At 35.9% G+C, this 13,904-nt stretch overlaps 4 protein-coding genes across 4 annotated transcripts; 2 read left to right on the forward strand and 2 right to left on the reverse strand.

Annotated features, from left to right (window-relative positions):
- Positions 1-201: 201 nt before the first annotated feature.
- Positions 202-2,763, forward strand: LOC142981990 (uncharacterized). Its single transcript, XM_076128210.1, has 3 exons — positions 202-405; positions 644-1,081; positions 1,360-2,763. Exons 1-3 carry the CDS (start codon positions 378-380, stop codon positions 2,076-2,078), a joined length of 1,185 nt encoding a protein of 394 aa, XP_075984325.1. The 5' UTR covers positions 202-377; the 3' UTR covers positions 2,079-2,763.
- On the reverse strand, positions 2,752-4,059 carry LOC142981999 (protein cereblon-like). The gene is made up of 4 exons (XM_076128222.1): positions 3,724-4,059; positions 3,448-3,650; positions 3,174-3,354; positions 2,752-2,946 (listed from the first exon to the last, which is right to left on the reverse strand). The coding sequence occupies exons 1-4, from the start codon at positions 3,815-3,817 to the stop codon at positions 2,903-2,905; spliced, it is 522 nt and encodes a 173-aa protein (XP_075984337.1). The 5' UTR covers positions 3,818-4,059; the 3' UTR covers positions 2,752-2,902.
- Positions 4,060-4,292: 233 nt separating this feature from the next.
- On the forward strand, positions 4,293-8,335 carry LOC142982006 (uncharacterized). The gene has a single exon (XM_076128236.1). It carries the CDS (start codon positions 4,467-4,469, stop codon positions 6,612-6,614), a length of 2,148 nt encoding a protein of 715 aa, XP_075984351.1. The 5' UTR covers positions 4,293-4,466; the 3' UTR covers positions 6,615-8,335.
- A 135-nt stretch (positions 8,336-8,470) lies between these two features.
- On the reverse strand, positions 8,471-13,729 carry mtDNA-helicase (mitochondrial DNA helicase). The gene is made up of 10 exons (XM_076128252.1): positions 13,395-13,729; positions 12,994-13,220; positions 12,396-12,660; positions 12,034-12,181; positions 11,481-11,637; positions 10,216-10,365; positions 9,820-10,008; positions 9,158-9,346; positions 8,965-9,051; positions 8,471-8,883 (listed from the first exon to the last, which is right to left on the reverse strand). Exons 1-10 carry the CDS (start codon positions 13,654-13,656, stop codon positions 8,566-8,568), a joined length of 1,992 nt encoding a protein of 663 aa, XP_075984367.1. The 5' UTR covers positions 13,657-13,729; the 3' UTR covers positions 8,471-8,565.
- Positions 13,730-13,904: the final 175 nt, after the last annotated feature.

Below are 13,904 nucleotides of genomic sequence, written 5' to 3' on the forward strand. Positions count from 1 at the left end.
GTCTTTATTAATGCCTAATGACTTTTAGTTGTTAAGAACGGTTAGGTGAACTTATGCCATTCGTACACGGGGGCTACGCAAATCTTTAATTCTCAATGATTTTAGTCTTTAGGTAACTACATGGCAACATTTTTGTTATATTCTGTAATTATTTTATCTGTGGTTCCTCAAATATTCATTCATTCGTTCGTAATTTTTATAATCTGTGAATTAAAAAATAGAAAATAGTAGAGAAGAAAAGAAATTAGCAAGCCGCAAGCTTTCATTTTTCTAAACTAAATCGACACTAACCTCTAATTGGTGGTTTTTCTATTCAATAATCAATAAAATAGGCATAATTAGTTTGAGAACGGGAACAAAATAGTACAGTGTTTACCATGTCGGATTCCGTGAATATGTCTTTGGGTATGTAAAGTTGTGCAAACCTACACAAAACTGATTGAATTCAAGTCTATTTTTGGACGATTAGTAAGGACTCTCACCGATATTTAGAACTAACAGTGCATTATACCCATAAATTATTCGTAAAGTAATACTTAACTACTCGATGGCAACAAATTTCTGCCTACGCCATGAAAATAGCGCGCCCAATTTATAATTTGATAATAATAATATTTCATCATATGTACCACTTATGTTGCAGATGAGATAATTAAACAAAACAAACAGAACCGTGCAAGTCGGTCTCGCGGGCGCGGTGGAGGCAATGTTCGCGGCCGTGGTGGAGGGAATATCCGTGGCGGAAGAGGTGGTGGAGGCCGAGGCAGAGGCCGAGGTCGTGGACGTGGAAGCGTGAACCGCAGTCAATCGCAATCTCGGCCAGGAACACCGGGTGCGGGCCGAGCACGGTCACGCTCCCGGGGCCCTGGGGGACGTTCTCAGTCAAGATCTCGTTCCCAATCACGTAATCGTTCCCAAACGCGTAATCGCTCCCGTTCACAGCAGCGTCGCTCGAATTCCAGGGCTAGATCTACTTCCAGGTCTCGCTCACGTCTGAGGGGTTTAACTCCCAAGGGCAGAGCTGGACTAGAGCAACAGTCTCAAATGCCTCAGTTAGTGCGAGGTGGCAGAATGAACAGAGGTAATTTTTCGTTTTTTTACTCGTCCAAAACAAATTCAACACAGAACTATGTACGCGTACAACACAGTACCAAGTGCATATTGTTAGGCTTTATCTTAGTACTAGTCAGTACTAGTGTAAAATTTTATTTTTGTTTAAGTTTTTTCTTACAAATTATTATGTTTGTCACAGTTTCATGGAATCAACCCCTTTTTAATATTATCTATAGAATTATGGTGCTGTGTGGTTCTATTAGTTAATATAAATTGTACATTATCATGGCATGTATTTTGTTTCAGGAGGAATGCGAAACCAACTTCTACGTTCAAATTCAAACCAAAATCTCCAAGGTGGTGTACACAGCCGACTAGGTGTCACTACTAGGAGGGGAATGAACAATCTTCGCAGACCCCTAGCTGTTGCTAAGAGAGGGATATCCAAAAGAGGAAGAGGTTTAAGTACTGCTAATCAGTACAGTGCAGTTGGATTAAGATCAGACCAAATTTTAAAGGAACGAAGACAAAATATGATGTTACGTAACAATATTATTAAGTCTCAAACATTTACACGTTCAAGAAATAATTCTTTTAGTTCAGCCTCCCAGCTGACAGTCAGTGTTGCAAATGACTTTGTGAAAAAACGTAGGAACAGCGTTGGCAATGCTGGTTACTTGAATAAGCAAAGCTTGCAGCAATTGAATAATCAATTTGGTGGGTACAATACTAGAAGAGGCCCTGGTAGTGTCAAATCTATGGGTTCCAATAGATCAAATCAATCTAATGCCAGTAGAAAATCTAATAGGTCAAGAGGAAGGGGTCGCGGCGCAGGTCGTGGAGTAGGCCGTAACTTTGGTTACAAACAAACATTGAATGCCAAATTACAAAAAGAAATAGCTGTAATTCAAGGCAAACAATATAGCGGGAATAGTTCCAATGGCGAAGCCCCTTCTGGTGTCAATTTCACTCCTACTCCTGCTGCCACTGCACAGACTTTGCATCAGAGATTTGCTAGTACTTAGTGAATTAGTAATAATTTAAAAGTTAATGTGATTTTTCTATGTTTAAGTACATACTGACTAAAAAATTTTTTGTGCTGATCTATGACAGTGAGATTGAGGTTGAGTGACAAAATTTTGTAATTATTATATTATAGTGACTACTAGGGAAAAGCACCAACATGAGCTACTATTATGGTTTGTTTGGGATGCTTTTCAAAAAACTAGTTAACTTTTAATTTAAAAAGCAGTCACTTTTCTCCCTGGAACAGTTTTCAGGACATGATTTGATTGAGTCTTCCATACCTTCGTATGGAGATAGTAGTTGTGTTGAAGTGTTCTTTCAGTCTGAATCTGTCATTCAGCTTGACAGGGTGAATATTTTGTAATATACAATTTAGTTTAGATAGTTAACTGGTTTTTGTAAAATTCTATACTTGTAGCAATTACTAAACAAACAAAATTGATGTGTATAACATCATATCATTTTTGTAATAAGAATAAGTCACATAGTGGATTTAAGTTTACAACATAGAACCACTAAATTGAATTACATGTAAGTTTGCTTATTTCAGAGTGTTATATAATATTTTGTTTGACTACACTGTTTATTTCAAAGTTACTAAAACTGATCTTATATCTATAAAGATATTTTTGTTACATTAGAAGTAAGAAATATTAAAATAAAATAACTTGATTCATAAATAATATTTTATATTTAGTCTTATAATTCTTTCTTTTCCCCTAGAATACAGTGGATAACCGCAATGTTCTAGGAACACACCCATTTACAATACTTACAGAACAGCTCACGAAATTGTATCATTGCGATCTTATTTAAAAAATACTTACATTTTATACATTTTCGGCATCATTATAAGAGAATCAGTAACTGAAAGAAGAAATGGTGGTTAAAAATATTCTGACTAATGAACTTTGATGAAAACTATATTGCATTGGTTTGACCACACTGTGGAATGTTGAACATACTAATGTGATCCACAAATATTTGTTTGGAACCTACTTAGCAACACAAGTTCAAAATCGAAATGTAGGATCTAACATCTGATTCATAATGATAATTAAAACAGTTTATATTTCTAATAAAAAAGGACTTACAATTTTCACCAAGAATATTCTTCAAAATCAGTCCATGAAATGATTTTATGTTATCACTTGAGTCATTTTCTACATTGTTAGATATTGTCTTTTCAAATGTCCAACCCAGATGTTGACCACAATGTGGACATGCGCAAATCCGCCAACTGTAGCCTGGAAACCAGGAGTCTGCACCTTGATCCTATAATCATTTATTAATGATTAACTCAAAAGGTTATCTACAATTCTAGCTAATTTATTAGCTGTGGCATACTGTAAAAGAAGATAAACTTACAGGTCCTATGTTGTCACATCTCGCTTTTTCTGCAGTTACAATATCAAACTTGATGCCAAATGGGTTTACCAGTGTTTGCACTGTTACATTCTGCTGCCCAAACAAATTCTGTTTCTCTGTCTTTCTAGCGCCCGGACTTGGTTTGCTAAACAAGTAATGGGAGTCAGCCACGTCAGCTCCACATTTACGGCAAAGAAGTAATTCTGTAAAAATGCCGATAGACATTAAAATGTTATGTAAACAAGTTACTCCATATCCATAAAAAACATTGTTTACCTTGTCCATTTTTTACAGTAGGATATTGTTCGGCAGATACGCAGAAATTACGTGTAACGAATGAAAGAAATATTAGGTGTAAAAGATAAAACATCCCTTATTATTGTTAAAAAGAAGTTTGGTTGTCGGTTAGTTGCGTGTTGGCTGAGTGAGATAAAACTGTAAGTTCCAACATCAAACATATATTTTTTGCATAAATAATACACGAATTAACGAAAAGCTACAAAAGCTGATGTAATACGCTAATAAATACAAAATAATATATTTTTTCTGAAATCAGGCGTCTACCAAACAAAATGATAACGATTACTTTATTGACATTGACAGCCAGTTTGTTTTGTAAGTAATCAGTTGCTAGAGTTGAACAAATCTGAAATGAGAAATCGTCTAAAAATATTTAGTTTTGAGTTACCGTCAGGTAATTAAAAAAAAAAAAGACAAACATCGTGGAGATATTTATATTTTTGTAGTTTCACGGATAAATAATAATCATTGAAGTGTTGTAGCAGCGACAATTATTTATTTGGTACAAATACCTAGAAAAAATAATAAACAAAGCGCACAACTCTACCTTTAGACAAATTTTGACATTGTAGTGGTTCTGGCTCAGTTCAACAGGACAACAATACAAATAAATCGCAATAATACAAAGTGTAATCAAGGGAAAGCAAGATAATGTAGCTTTTTTTCATTGTTCTAATATCTTAATACAATAGAGACACGAGTTAAACGTCGTAGTAAACATGTCCTTCTTTAAGAACGTAGCATCAGGGTTTACAATTCGCAGTCGTGATGCGATACTCAAAGAAGCACTTATAAACAACTTATCTGAATGTGTAAAGTACATCCAATATTGCAGTCAATTTGAAGAAAACTTCCACAGTGTCCTCGGTTCGACTGATTCTACTAACACTCTGTGCATGGCTTTGGAAGCCGTATTTCTTCATGGTTTAAAGGATACATTCTTGAAAAAGGCCAAAAATGCGCTCACTGGTGATTCTGATAACCAACCGCAGCCTAACTTTTGGCCTCTCATACTTGTGTTGTCACACAGGCAAAACATAGACCAAATATCATCACTACCACAGATCAATACAGAAATAGGCCAGTGTCGTGCGTGGCTTCGTATTGCGTTGAACGAGGGTTTACTGTCTGCCTACATGTCAACACTTCTCAAGAATATATCAGCCATTAAACCTTTCTACACTAGATCTGCATTTGTTTGTGATGCAGAGATACTGGAAGTAGCACAGAAGCTCATTGAGGGACTGGAAACATGTATTGAATTCAATTTACCAACAAATTCAAGCCTGCTAAACTACTGGCCTGAGCAGGTACTGATGCAAGCTGGCATATGGGTGCCTAAGATAAGACAAGCTCCTATAAGCACAGCATTGGATGTAGCTAGTACTATTACTGATGAAGAAGCAAAACCAAAGCTAGCTTCAACTCCTACACACAACTCCAACATCACAGGGTTGGGGCAAATGCTGCCTTTCAGTGAAGATGAAGCTTTAGATTTCATTCTCTCAAAGGCATCAAAAGGTGCCACTCAAAAAGATTACCAACCTGAAATAGAGGAAGAGACTACACCAACTGCCAATAAATATGAGGGAGAACCAACTGATGGAATCGTAGAATCAGAAAAAGAGGTCACATCACAAGATATAGACAAGCCATCCACTAGTCAAGAACTGAGAGATATAGCTTCACTGTCACCCTCCTCTGGTCACTCAGAGGAGCTTGTGCCTCCCACTGATGTTGTTATCACTGGTAACTCCTTGTGTGGGAAAGGGTGGTCAGCAGACAATAATGATGAAATGAACACTTCCATAAACTCTAATTCATCTCATGGCAGCAGTATGATAAAAACACCAGAGTTAAAAAGTTTATCATCACTTGTTGATAACTCAAATAACTTTGGTGAAACAAACACAAGTACTCCCAATCTAAGAGATATTATGAAAGACATTCATAAAGAACTCAAGCTTAATTCAGATGATGCTGAAATAAGTGAGTTAAACATTGAAGTAGTGACACCAGAAGATCCTGTATTGCAAGGTCTAGATTTTGAAGTGGTTCCTAACTCTATGACCACATCTTTTTCAGTTCCTGAGCTGCAAAACATGATAGCACAGTTAGGTACATTATCAAGAGAGCAGGGTTTGGATCACCAGAACTATCAGTGTAAAGGGTGCAGAGAACTTCTTGGCAGCACTATTTCTAAAGCCAGAGTGTGTGGCTATACTGGAGAATACTTCTGCTCTAACTGTATGGACGCTAATGTGTTCATCATTCCTGCACGGGTTATACACAACTGGGACTTTAAAAGATATCCAGTGTCCAAAAAGTCTGCTCTTTTCTTATTGGAATTTCAACATCATCCGTGGATAGATATGAAGAAATTGAACCCCAAAATCTACAGTGGAGTTTCTGACATGGCACAGCTACAAGAGTTAAGGATACAACTAAATTTCTTGAGAGCTTATATATTTACCTGTCGAGAACATGTGATAGAGGAGCTACAGAAGCGTGTCTGGCCTAGGGAGTACTTGTATGAACATGTTCACTTGTACACAATATCAGATTTGGCTCAGATCCCCAATGGTTCATTAGCATTACAGTTAGAAAAGGTGGTTAGCTTTGCTAAGACTCATGTCTTAGAATGTTGGCTTTGCAGTCAAAAAGGTTTCATTTGTGAGGTTTGCCGTGATCCCAAAATATTGTATCCATTTGAGACCAGCACAACCTATCGCTGCGATGAATGCTCAAGTGTGTTTCATGCTAAATGTCTGAATGCCAGTGTACCATGTCCTAAATGCAAAAGGAAGCAAAATCGCACCAATGAATTATCATTAATAAATGCTGTACATTCTCATTTTATAAAATAGGTGCCAATATATAACTTAGCTTGGGTACAAAACTACTGCATTTTATCCTGTGGTACACAATTATTGTTAATTTTTATCATCAATGAGTTTTTCAAGCATATTATGTTTATAATGTACAAATGGCACCTACAGATTACAAATGAATTCCTTAGTACTTTCAAGTACATACCTGTATAACCAAATATTATAATTATAAGACACTGTATGTAACTTTGTAATATATTTAGAGACATTTAGGAGTAACAAGAAAGCTAATATTTGTGGATATTTTATCTCTTTTGTGTGTGATTAAAAACTTTAGTCTCCTGTATCTAAAACAAATGTTTAAAAATGTGATATGATATAAATATTTATGTAAAATATAGATGGATATATTTTATACTTATAAGTTGCCTCTGTGGTAGATTCTATTTTTATAACTATTATTTTAATTCTTGCAATTTATGAACTATCTAACTTTAGTGATGTGGTACAGTCTAAAGGACAGGTAATAGTTTTTACTATAAAGGCACCGTCCCAGCACATGATCTCTATGTAAATGACCTTCATAATAAACACACAATCACAATAACTGTAATAAGTTTCTGTTTTGCGTGATCTCACGAGTGTGACAAAGGTTTGAAATGATGCGATTCAAAGCTCTGATTTTGAAAAAAGAAAGCATGATTTTACACCATTCTATGTAATTTTATACGCGAAAAGATATAACTTATTTTATTTTTGATTGTTGATTTTAGACAAAGAAATGGCACTGAGAATTGATAAAAGGATTTTTATAAAGTTACATTTCAAACATTTAAACATGATTCATGCACATTATGAGTTATTGTTTGAATTTCCCTGCAGCTACTAATATTTAAAAAAGCAATCAGACTTTCTGGAAGAATAAACTAAATGCAATAACAGTTATAATCGAAATATAAAGGGCTTAGACTGCTATTACCTATTATAAAACTTAGCGACTGTTATACCAACAGGAAAAGAAAACTACAGACTGGGTTAATCCGTGAATTGTTATGTGGTAATTTTTAAATTTAGGTCCTTCATTCGGGAAAGGAAAAGTTGAATGAATAGAGTTCCATTCATGTGTACCATTGATTGGGTTTGTTGAGGAAATATACACCTTTAGGCCCTATAATCAGTTGTATTAGGAAAGAACCTGCAATGACGCATTAGGAAATTATAATGTTAAGTGCCGCACAAAATTATTTACAAGGAACATAGCGCGTTTTCTTATTATTACGAAATTATGAATGTATATTATTAGGCTGCTAACGTAATAATAATTATAATTATCAGGTCTTTAACAGATTTTATTAAACCTCTGTAATTATGTAATTACAGTGATTATACTAAGTATGTAGTTCATTGTATATTGTTTTTGCTGCCCCAAGTTATTTTCTTTAGATAAGAGTCATTGTTAGATGCAAATTCCGGGACTAATAATAGTTGCTTACCTACTAACCGTTGGCTTAGAGTTGACATGAAACATGGGATATACTTTAATTTGTTAGTTTAAGATGACATTAAAATTATAGCTAATATTTTTTTAAATCTCTATTATGCCTTGCTACTAACTCATTAACAGTTGGATAGGGTGATATGTTTATTTTTACAATTTGTTGTCTGTATTCATAATAATTGTTATCATATCATTACTTGTGATACGATAGACAATAGCGCACAGCTGTGTCTGCGTCAATAAAATAATTTGCGACATACGTATTATGACTATTATTTATATTTTGTTACTTGAACCCGACATCACTCGTAATTGCCTAATTGGTGTAATATATGAGCATTTTGTTAACGTTTAAAATGTTTCTTATTTAATTATAGACCAAGTAATAGTTTACCAAAAACAGTTGAATAAAATATTTGTAAATAAATAATTTTATTTTACAATTTATACACGAAATTACTAATCAAGTTAAAGTATTACTCTTAAATACTATCTATTGGAATTCAGCACATCGCTTAAGAAACTAGAATTATCTTTGTTGCGGGGATTTTGAGATTTTTTTGAAAAATCTCGTTTAGTAAGTTTTCCATCGAAGTCGTCGATGTAAGCTCGTTCATCTACTGAATAGTCTTGGAAACACTGATTGAGGAGTTTGTCTGGTTCATCTTGCCCTTTCTTCTTCTTTTTAGCTTGGTAACTGAGAGCATCCTTGTCGAAGTCAAGCGGAACGATGCCGAGTTCGCCACTGTACCGATTTTTAGCAACCTGTAAGTACTTCTTTCCGCGGACGGCAGTCAGCCTTTTATCCTGTAATATTTTTTAAATAAATAAAAAAGGCCATAAACGTCGAACAGGAAAATTGGGACGACATTGCGAACATGGGCTTACCTGAATTATGAGGACATTATCCGCTTCCTGAGAAGCTTTTGCACTACCGAATATAGAACTCGTTGACAAGTCTTCGGATTCTCGTTCCTGCAAATTAAAGTGGTCTCTAAGATCCGTTTACAAAGCATAACCCTTGTTTAATTTTAGGTAAGTAGAATAAAAGATAACTTGAAAATCTTTCGTAAGTGTGTACCTTTCTAGGATGCATAACGAGTGTGACATGGCAGTGCCTGGCGGTGGCGAAAGTCCTGAAAGCTGCGATGACGGCGTCCTGGCGGTGGTAGCGGTCGCCGTCGCGCTCCTCGCCCAGCCCCAACATGAACTGCACGTTGTCCACAACCACGTGCGATATGTCGTGCATATAGCGAGCGTGCTCCACTGCCTGTGTTGCATAATTAAGGGCGTTTTATTTATCAGATGTTGTAGCCCTTGTACGTGCGTGCACGTGTTAAAATGTACTAACGTGCGCATATCTAATTTAACTAAGAACAAGCATAACGTTTTTTTGACGATGTGTCAAGCTATGCAAGACTTGAGAATCGACATTGACATTGTTACTAAGGACTTCGTGATAACTTCTAGCGCTATCATTTGGGAACAAGCGCCGGACATCCGTGCCACATTTCTAATTAACGCAATGGAATTATATTTATAGATATTAACACTATTCCCCGTAAGTACTGAACCGATTCTATGAATGCCTTCGCCTTAATTCCAGTCTTGGCACTTTAATGCAGAAAACAATGTCATGCCGTTTACACAAATTGCAAACACAACTTTGCATTATATCGAAGACGCACAAAACTATCTACAGAAAAAAAGTAAAAAAAATGTAGGTGTTGTTTAATTATTTACCTCCATAACAACTTTAATAGGTTGTTGTCCATGGAAGGCGAGGTAGTATATCGGCAGTTTCTCGAACTCATCAGCGTGGTGGTCGAAGTCCTGCAGGTTCTGTTCTAGCGGCACGCCTGCGAACTGCTGTAGCATTGTGCGCGCTAGACGAGAGTTGCGGATCTCGAAGCTGCCCCATAGCGTGTTAACCTAATAAAAAAAGTAGTTAACTTCAAGAACCCGAGCTAAATTTACTTTTGTTTTTTAACGACTACTACACCTAGTATAGTAAGTACATCAAGTCATTATTTCTAAAGAAACTGAATATGTTCGAAGTGTTACGTAGCTTATAAACCTGTAAATATGGTGGCAGAATTACACAAGCATTTTGTAAAAGGTTGTTCTGTGAATACTGACCCCTTGTTGCGCGAGGTCGAGCGACATTTCAGCGCAGAGCGTGGTCTTGCCGCAGCCAGTGGGGCCAGTGAGAACGGTCAGCTCGCCGCGTCTGTGTCCGCCCAGCAGTCGCGTCAGTGCCGGGAAACGACGCCATTTTATACCGCGAACCTAGCATCATAACACTTAATCATTCGCTTTTATAAGTGTTAAGGTGTATGAAAATACACCGCGTTTAGCAATGTTAGCCCCTCGTAATAGGGGTTGGGGTCTATATTACAATTTACCGAACCCGTTACCGTACCTATCGGGTTACTATTAGAAAAAAATCTAACAAGCATCAATTTGGAACAGATTATAAAGACTAAAGAATAGCACTTATCCAACCGGGGAATCAAACCCGAGACTTTGTGATCAGCAGTCAAATACATAACAGCCCACACCATAGGAACAGTCAGCCATCATAGTCCAGATTGATGCAGAGTTAAGAAAAAAATTACCTTATGTATTTAAGAAGGTTTTTCATCTTTATAATAAAGTTTTGGTGCTAGTCAAGTCAGTAAGTTAAATGTATTTAATATTCACAACAGAACAGTTACTATCATTTCGCGTGTGATTTCATTCGACCTCATTAGCTATCAAACATTTCACACTATCTTAAATTGTAATATTCAAAATAGTAGGTCAATATTATATGTAATAGGGTCATTGATATACATCTAGACTAATTAGATAAACATAAATATCTAATATCAATTTAATATATTGCTATATCAGCTAGCTGACGATGAGATGGCTAAATGAGCTGGGTTGAACACACAAAATGATTGTTACCCAGGAGATAGATGGAGGGAGGCCTTTGTACCATAGTGGGACAGTACAGGCTGATAATAATATTATCATTAGAACACAGAATTATATTAAAATATTAGGTTTTGTGTTGTTTAAAATGTTACGCAATATTGATAAATAGGTAGTTTATATTTTTTTCCCCTTTACTGTCCTGCTGCTGGCCGAAGGTCTTCTTGAGAATTTGGGAGAGGGCTTAGGCCCTGAGTTTATAAGTACCACTACATAATTGTAAACCCAAGTTACCGCCGCATGAGTCTGGTCTAGTCTGATGATTGATGATGATGTTGGAAAGTAATTATAGCACTGCAAATAAGAATCTTCATATGCACAGAATAAAGGTGGACTTAATACCCAAGGCATTCTCTACCAGTAATTTTACGGGGGTATATTTGACGGTTCAGCATGTTTAAACAAGTGCTATACTTATTATTTACCTTATCAACATTGGTAACTTCGAAGTACACGTCGTCTCGGAGCGCGGCGAATGTGGTGATGGACCGGTGAGCCGCCGGCTTCGCTTCCGACACCAATGACTTGAGTGGAAGGTTCGCTGCTGCAGCTTCGGTCGCCGTGACTAGCCCGTCTGTTGGCCTGTGTGGTAAATGCTATGTAATTTATGCAATAAATGAAGGTAGAAAGAATTCTTTGACAGGTAGTTTTGTGTAAGCTACATCATACACGAGAGGTGCTGACAATTGGGTGATAGTAAAGCATTGGCCTTATTTTAATTGAAACTCATATTTATATAAAAACATATGAAAATTGTCAGGTAGAATCGTCAAGTTTTATTTGCGTCGTAGTCTTAATGGTATGTAGTATAAGTACCTACTTACAAATGAGAAGGTAAATATTATTTTCCTGTTTGTCTAGGTTCAAACAACTATCATCAATACCTGAACAGTTTAAGTTATGTTATAAACCTACGGTGGCTTTCCCTAACGGATAGATTGGAGTGAACTCAATAAGAAATGTAAGCTATAGGGATACCTGACAAATCGGCATCTCTCCTCGCCCAACTTCTCAGCGACAGCACGCATGTTATCCCAGTCGCCCCACAAACATAGTTTTTGGTAGTTTTCAAGTGTAGGTAAAACTATTGGCGGTAGACTGCAGTTGCTTAACCAAACCAATGTTCCTGCAAATATTAGTTCAATTAAAACAAATTTTATCTACAGTACAGCTCAATCATTACTGTTTGCTTGACATGATTAATGGCTCAGTGAATAATTTGACCCTCATAAATGCTACATATTTCATTCTGTGCCTAAATATTTCTGGAGTTAAGGTATAAAGCAATACAGGAACTTTAGACAAAGAAGTGCAGTATAAAAAACAAATAACTTGCTTACCAGGTATTTTATGAGCAGCCAAATGTAAAACATCTTGTATTGTAGGAACTAGAACAGCCTGATCACTGCGGGCAACCTTTGGAGCTCTGCATGAGAACAGCCCGGCAGTATGAAGGCCAAAACTTTCAACCTCATCCTCTTTCCCTGCTTGAACCTTCCGGTAGCCAACCACTTTGTCCAAGGAGTTTTTTAATGGGAAGTATAATACTGTGTGGTCAGGTGATACTCTTACATCTGTTAATACTTTATTAGCTTCAGGAGTAAACTAGAAAAATATAAACAGTTTTTAGCTTGGTGAAGATAATCAGATGATAATAAGATGTCAGGAATCCAGCTTTTAATAATGAAGTGTCCATTTTATGGTTTCAGGGTAGCTTTGATTGGTAGATTAGGTAGCATTATCAGACCAAAGCTGAATTTTTTGATGAAGATTGCTAGCACAAACCAGAAAATTGTTAAGAGGATCTAAGAATGGACTAAAATTGATTGACATTGTATACTATTGCTCATTATTAATTGCGAGAACAGAAGTTAGATGGATAAGCTGTGCAAAATAAAAAATAAAATTTGCTTAGTAAATCCGTAATGTCATACTTACAGGAAATTCGAATAATCTAAATAAATCCAATAACTCTGTTTCATTTAATTTACAAAGTGATTTGGTGTCATTGACTAGAGTTTGCCAGTCTTTTTGGAATTCTTCTGTCTTTTTTTGGCATTGATCTATAAAGTCTTTGATTGTGGCTTCGACTTTGGCCTTTTTCACTAGCCTTTCTAAAATGTTCCAATCTCCATGAACATTACATTTGGGACAGAGGAAGTAACCTGGGAAAAGTAATAAAATATTATTACATTTTCAGCTTATTGTTTTGCATTTTTAAACGATAAAGTAAAGGTCCTCGTTTCTTATAAACGCTCGAAGCAAGAACAATTGAAATAACAAGTAAAACTGGAACATATCTTTAGGTTATGTTTACAAATGATAAACACACTACTCACCGGTTGTTTTGTTAACATAAACCTTACTATCCGCGCACTTCTCATCAGCTGAACAGATAGAGCATTTTGTAGTAAGAGCTGTGTGCCCGTCCTGAACTGCAAATCCCTTTTGTCGCAATAATTTTCGAATATCAGTCACAGTTATCTTCGGTATATCATTTAGGCCTACATTATGTATTTTTCTTTGAAAACATTCACAATTGTATACGCTTATAAGATTCCTTATAGAACTATGTTTAAAAACTCTTGTATAATGCAACATTTCATAAAAGTTTAACAATAAACATAGAAAATGCGTAATCAAAACATAACCTCAAATTGTATTTTGACAGTTATTGTTTTTGTTTATGTCTCAAAAGTGTGAACCATAAACTAAAATAATAATTATAAACAAACAAAGAAAGCGCACGCTGCTTTACTTTTCTGTTAAATTGTGATTAAGTTTTACCTTTTCTTTACGCTTTCAGCGCAAGTAGTGCAACAAAAGATAAATATAATATAGAATTATTA

Source organism: Anticarsia gemmatalis, chromosome 2 (genome assembly GCF_050436995.1).
Source record: "Anticarsia gemmatalis isolate Benzon Research Colony breed Stoneville strain chromosome 2, ilAntGemm2 primary, whole genome shotgun sequence".
Taxonomy (NCBI): Eukaryota; Metazoa; Arthropoda; class Insecta; order Lepidoptera; family Erebidae; genus Anticarsia; species Anticarsia gemmatalis.

What these genes read in the sequence shown, in the direction of transcription:
- LOC142981990 (XM_076128210.1), top strand. Translation starts at nt 378, where the DNA reads ATGTCGGATTCCGTGAATATGTCTTTGG. An exon ending in TTCCGTGAATATGTCTTTGG is followed by an intron (nt 406 to 643) that starts GTATGTAAAGTT and finishes CTTATGTTGCAG; the next exon opens with ATGAGATAATTAAACAAAAC. An exon ending in AGGTGGCAGAATGAACAGAG is followed by an intron (nt 1,082 to 1,359) that starts GTAATTTTTCGT and finishes ATTTTGTTTCAG; the next exon opens with GAGGAATGCGAAACCAACTT.
- LOC142982006 (XM_076128236.1), top strand. Translation starts at nt 4,467, where the DNA reads ATGTCCTTCTTTAAGAACGTAGCATCAGGGTTTACAATTCGCAGTCGT.
- LOC142981999 (XM_076128222.1), bottom strand. Translation starts at nt 3,817, where the DNA reads ATGTTTTATCTTTTACACCTAATATTTCTTTCATTCGTTACACGTAAT. An exon ending in TACTGTAAAAAATGGACAAG is followed by an intron (nt 3,651 to 3,723) that starts GTAAACAATGTT and finishes GCATTTTTACAG; the next exon opens with AATTACTTCTTTGCCGTAAA. An exon ending in GAATATTCTTGGTGAAAATT is followed by an intron (nt 2,947 to 3,173) that starts GTAAGTCCTTTT and finishes TTCTTCTTTCAG; the next exon opens with TTACTGATTCTCTTATAATG.
- mtDNA-helicase (XM_076128252.1), bottom strand. Translation starts at nt 13,656, where the DNA reads ATGTTGCATTATACAAGAGTTTTTAAACATAGTTCTATAAGGAATCTT. An exon ending in TTAGATTATTCGAATTTCCT is followed by an intron (nt 12,661 to 12,993) that starts GTAAGTATGACA and finishes ATATTTTTCTAG; the next exon opens with TTTACTCCTGAAGCTAATAA. An exon ending in AAGTTACCAATGTTGATAAG is followed by an intron (nt 10,366 to 11,480) that starts GTAAATAATAAG and finishes TTATGATGCTAG; the next exon opens with GTTCGCGGTATAAAATGGCG.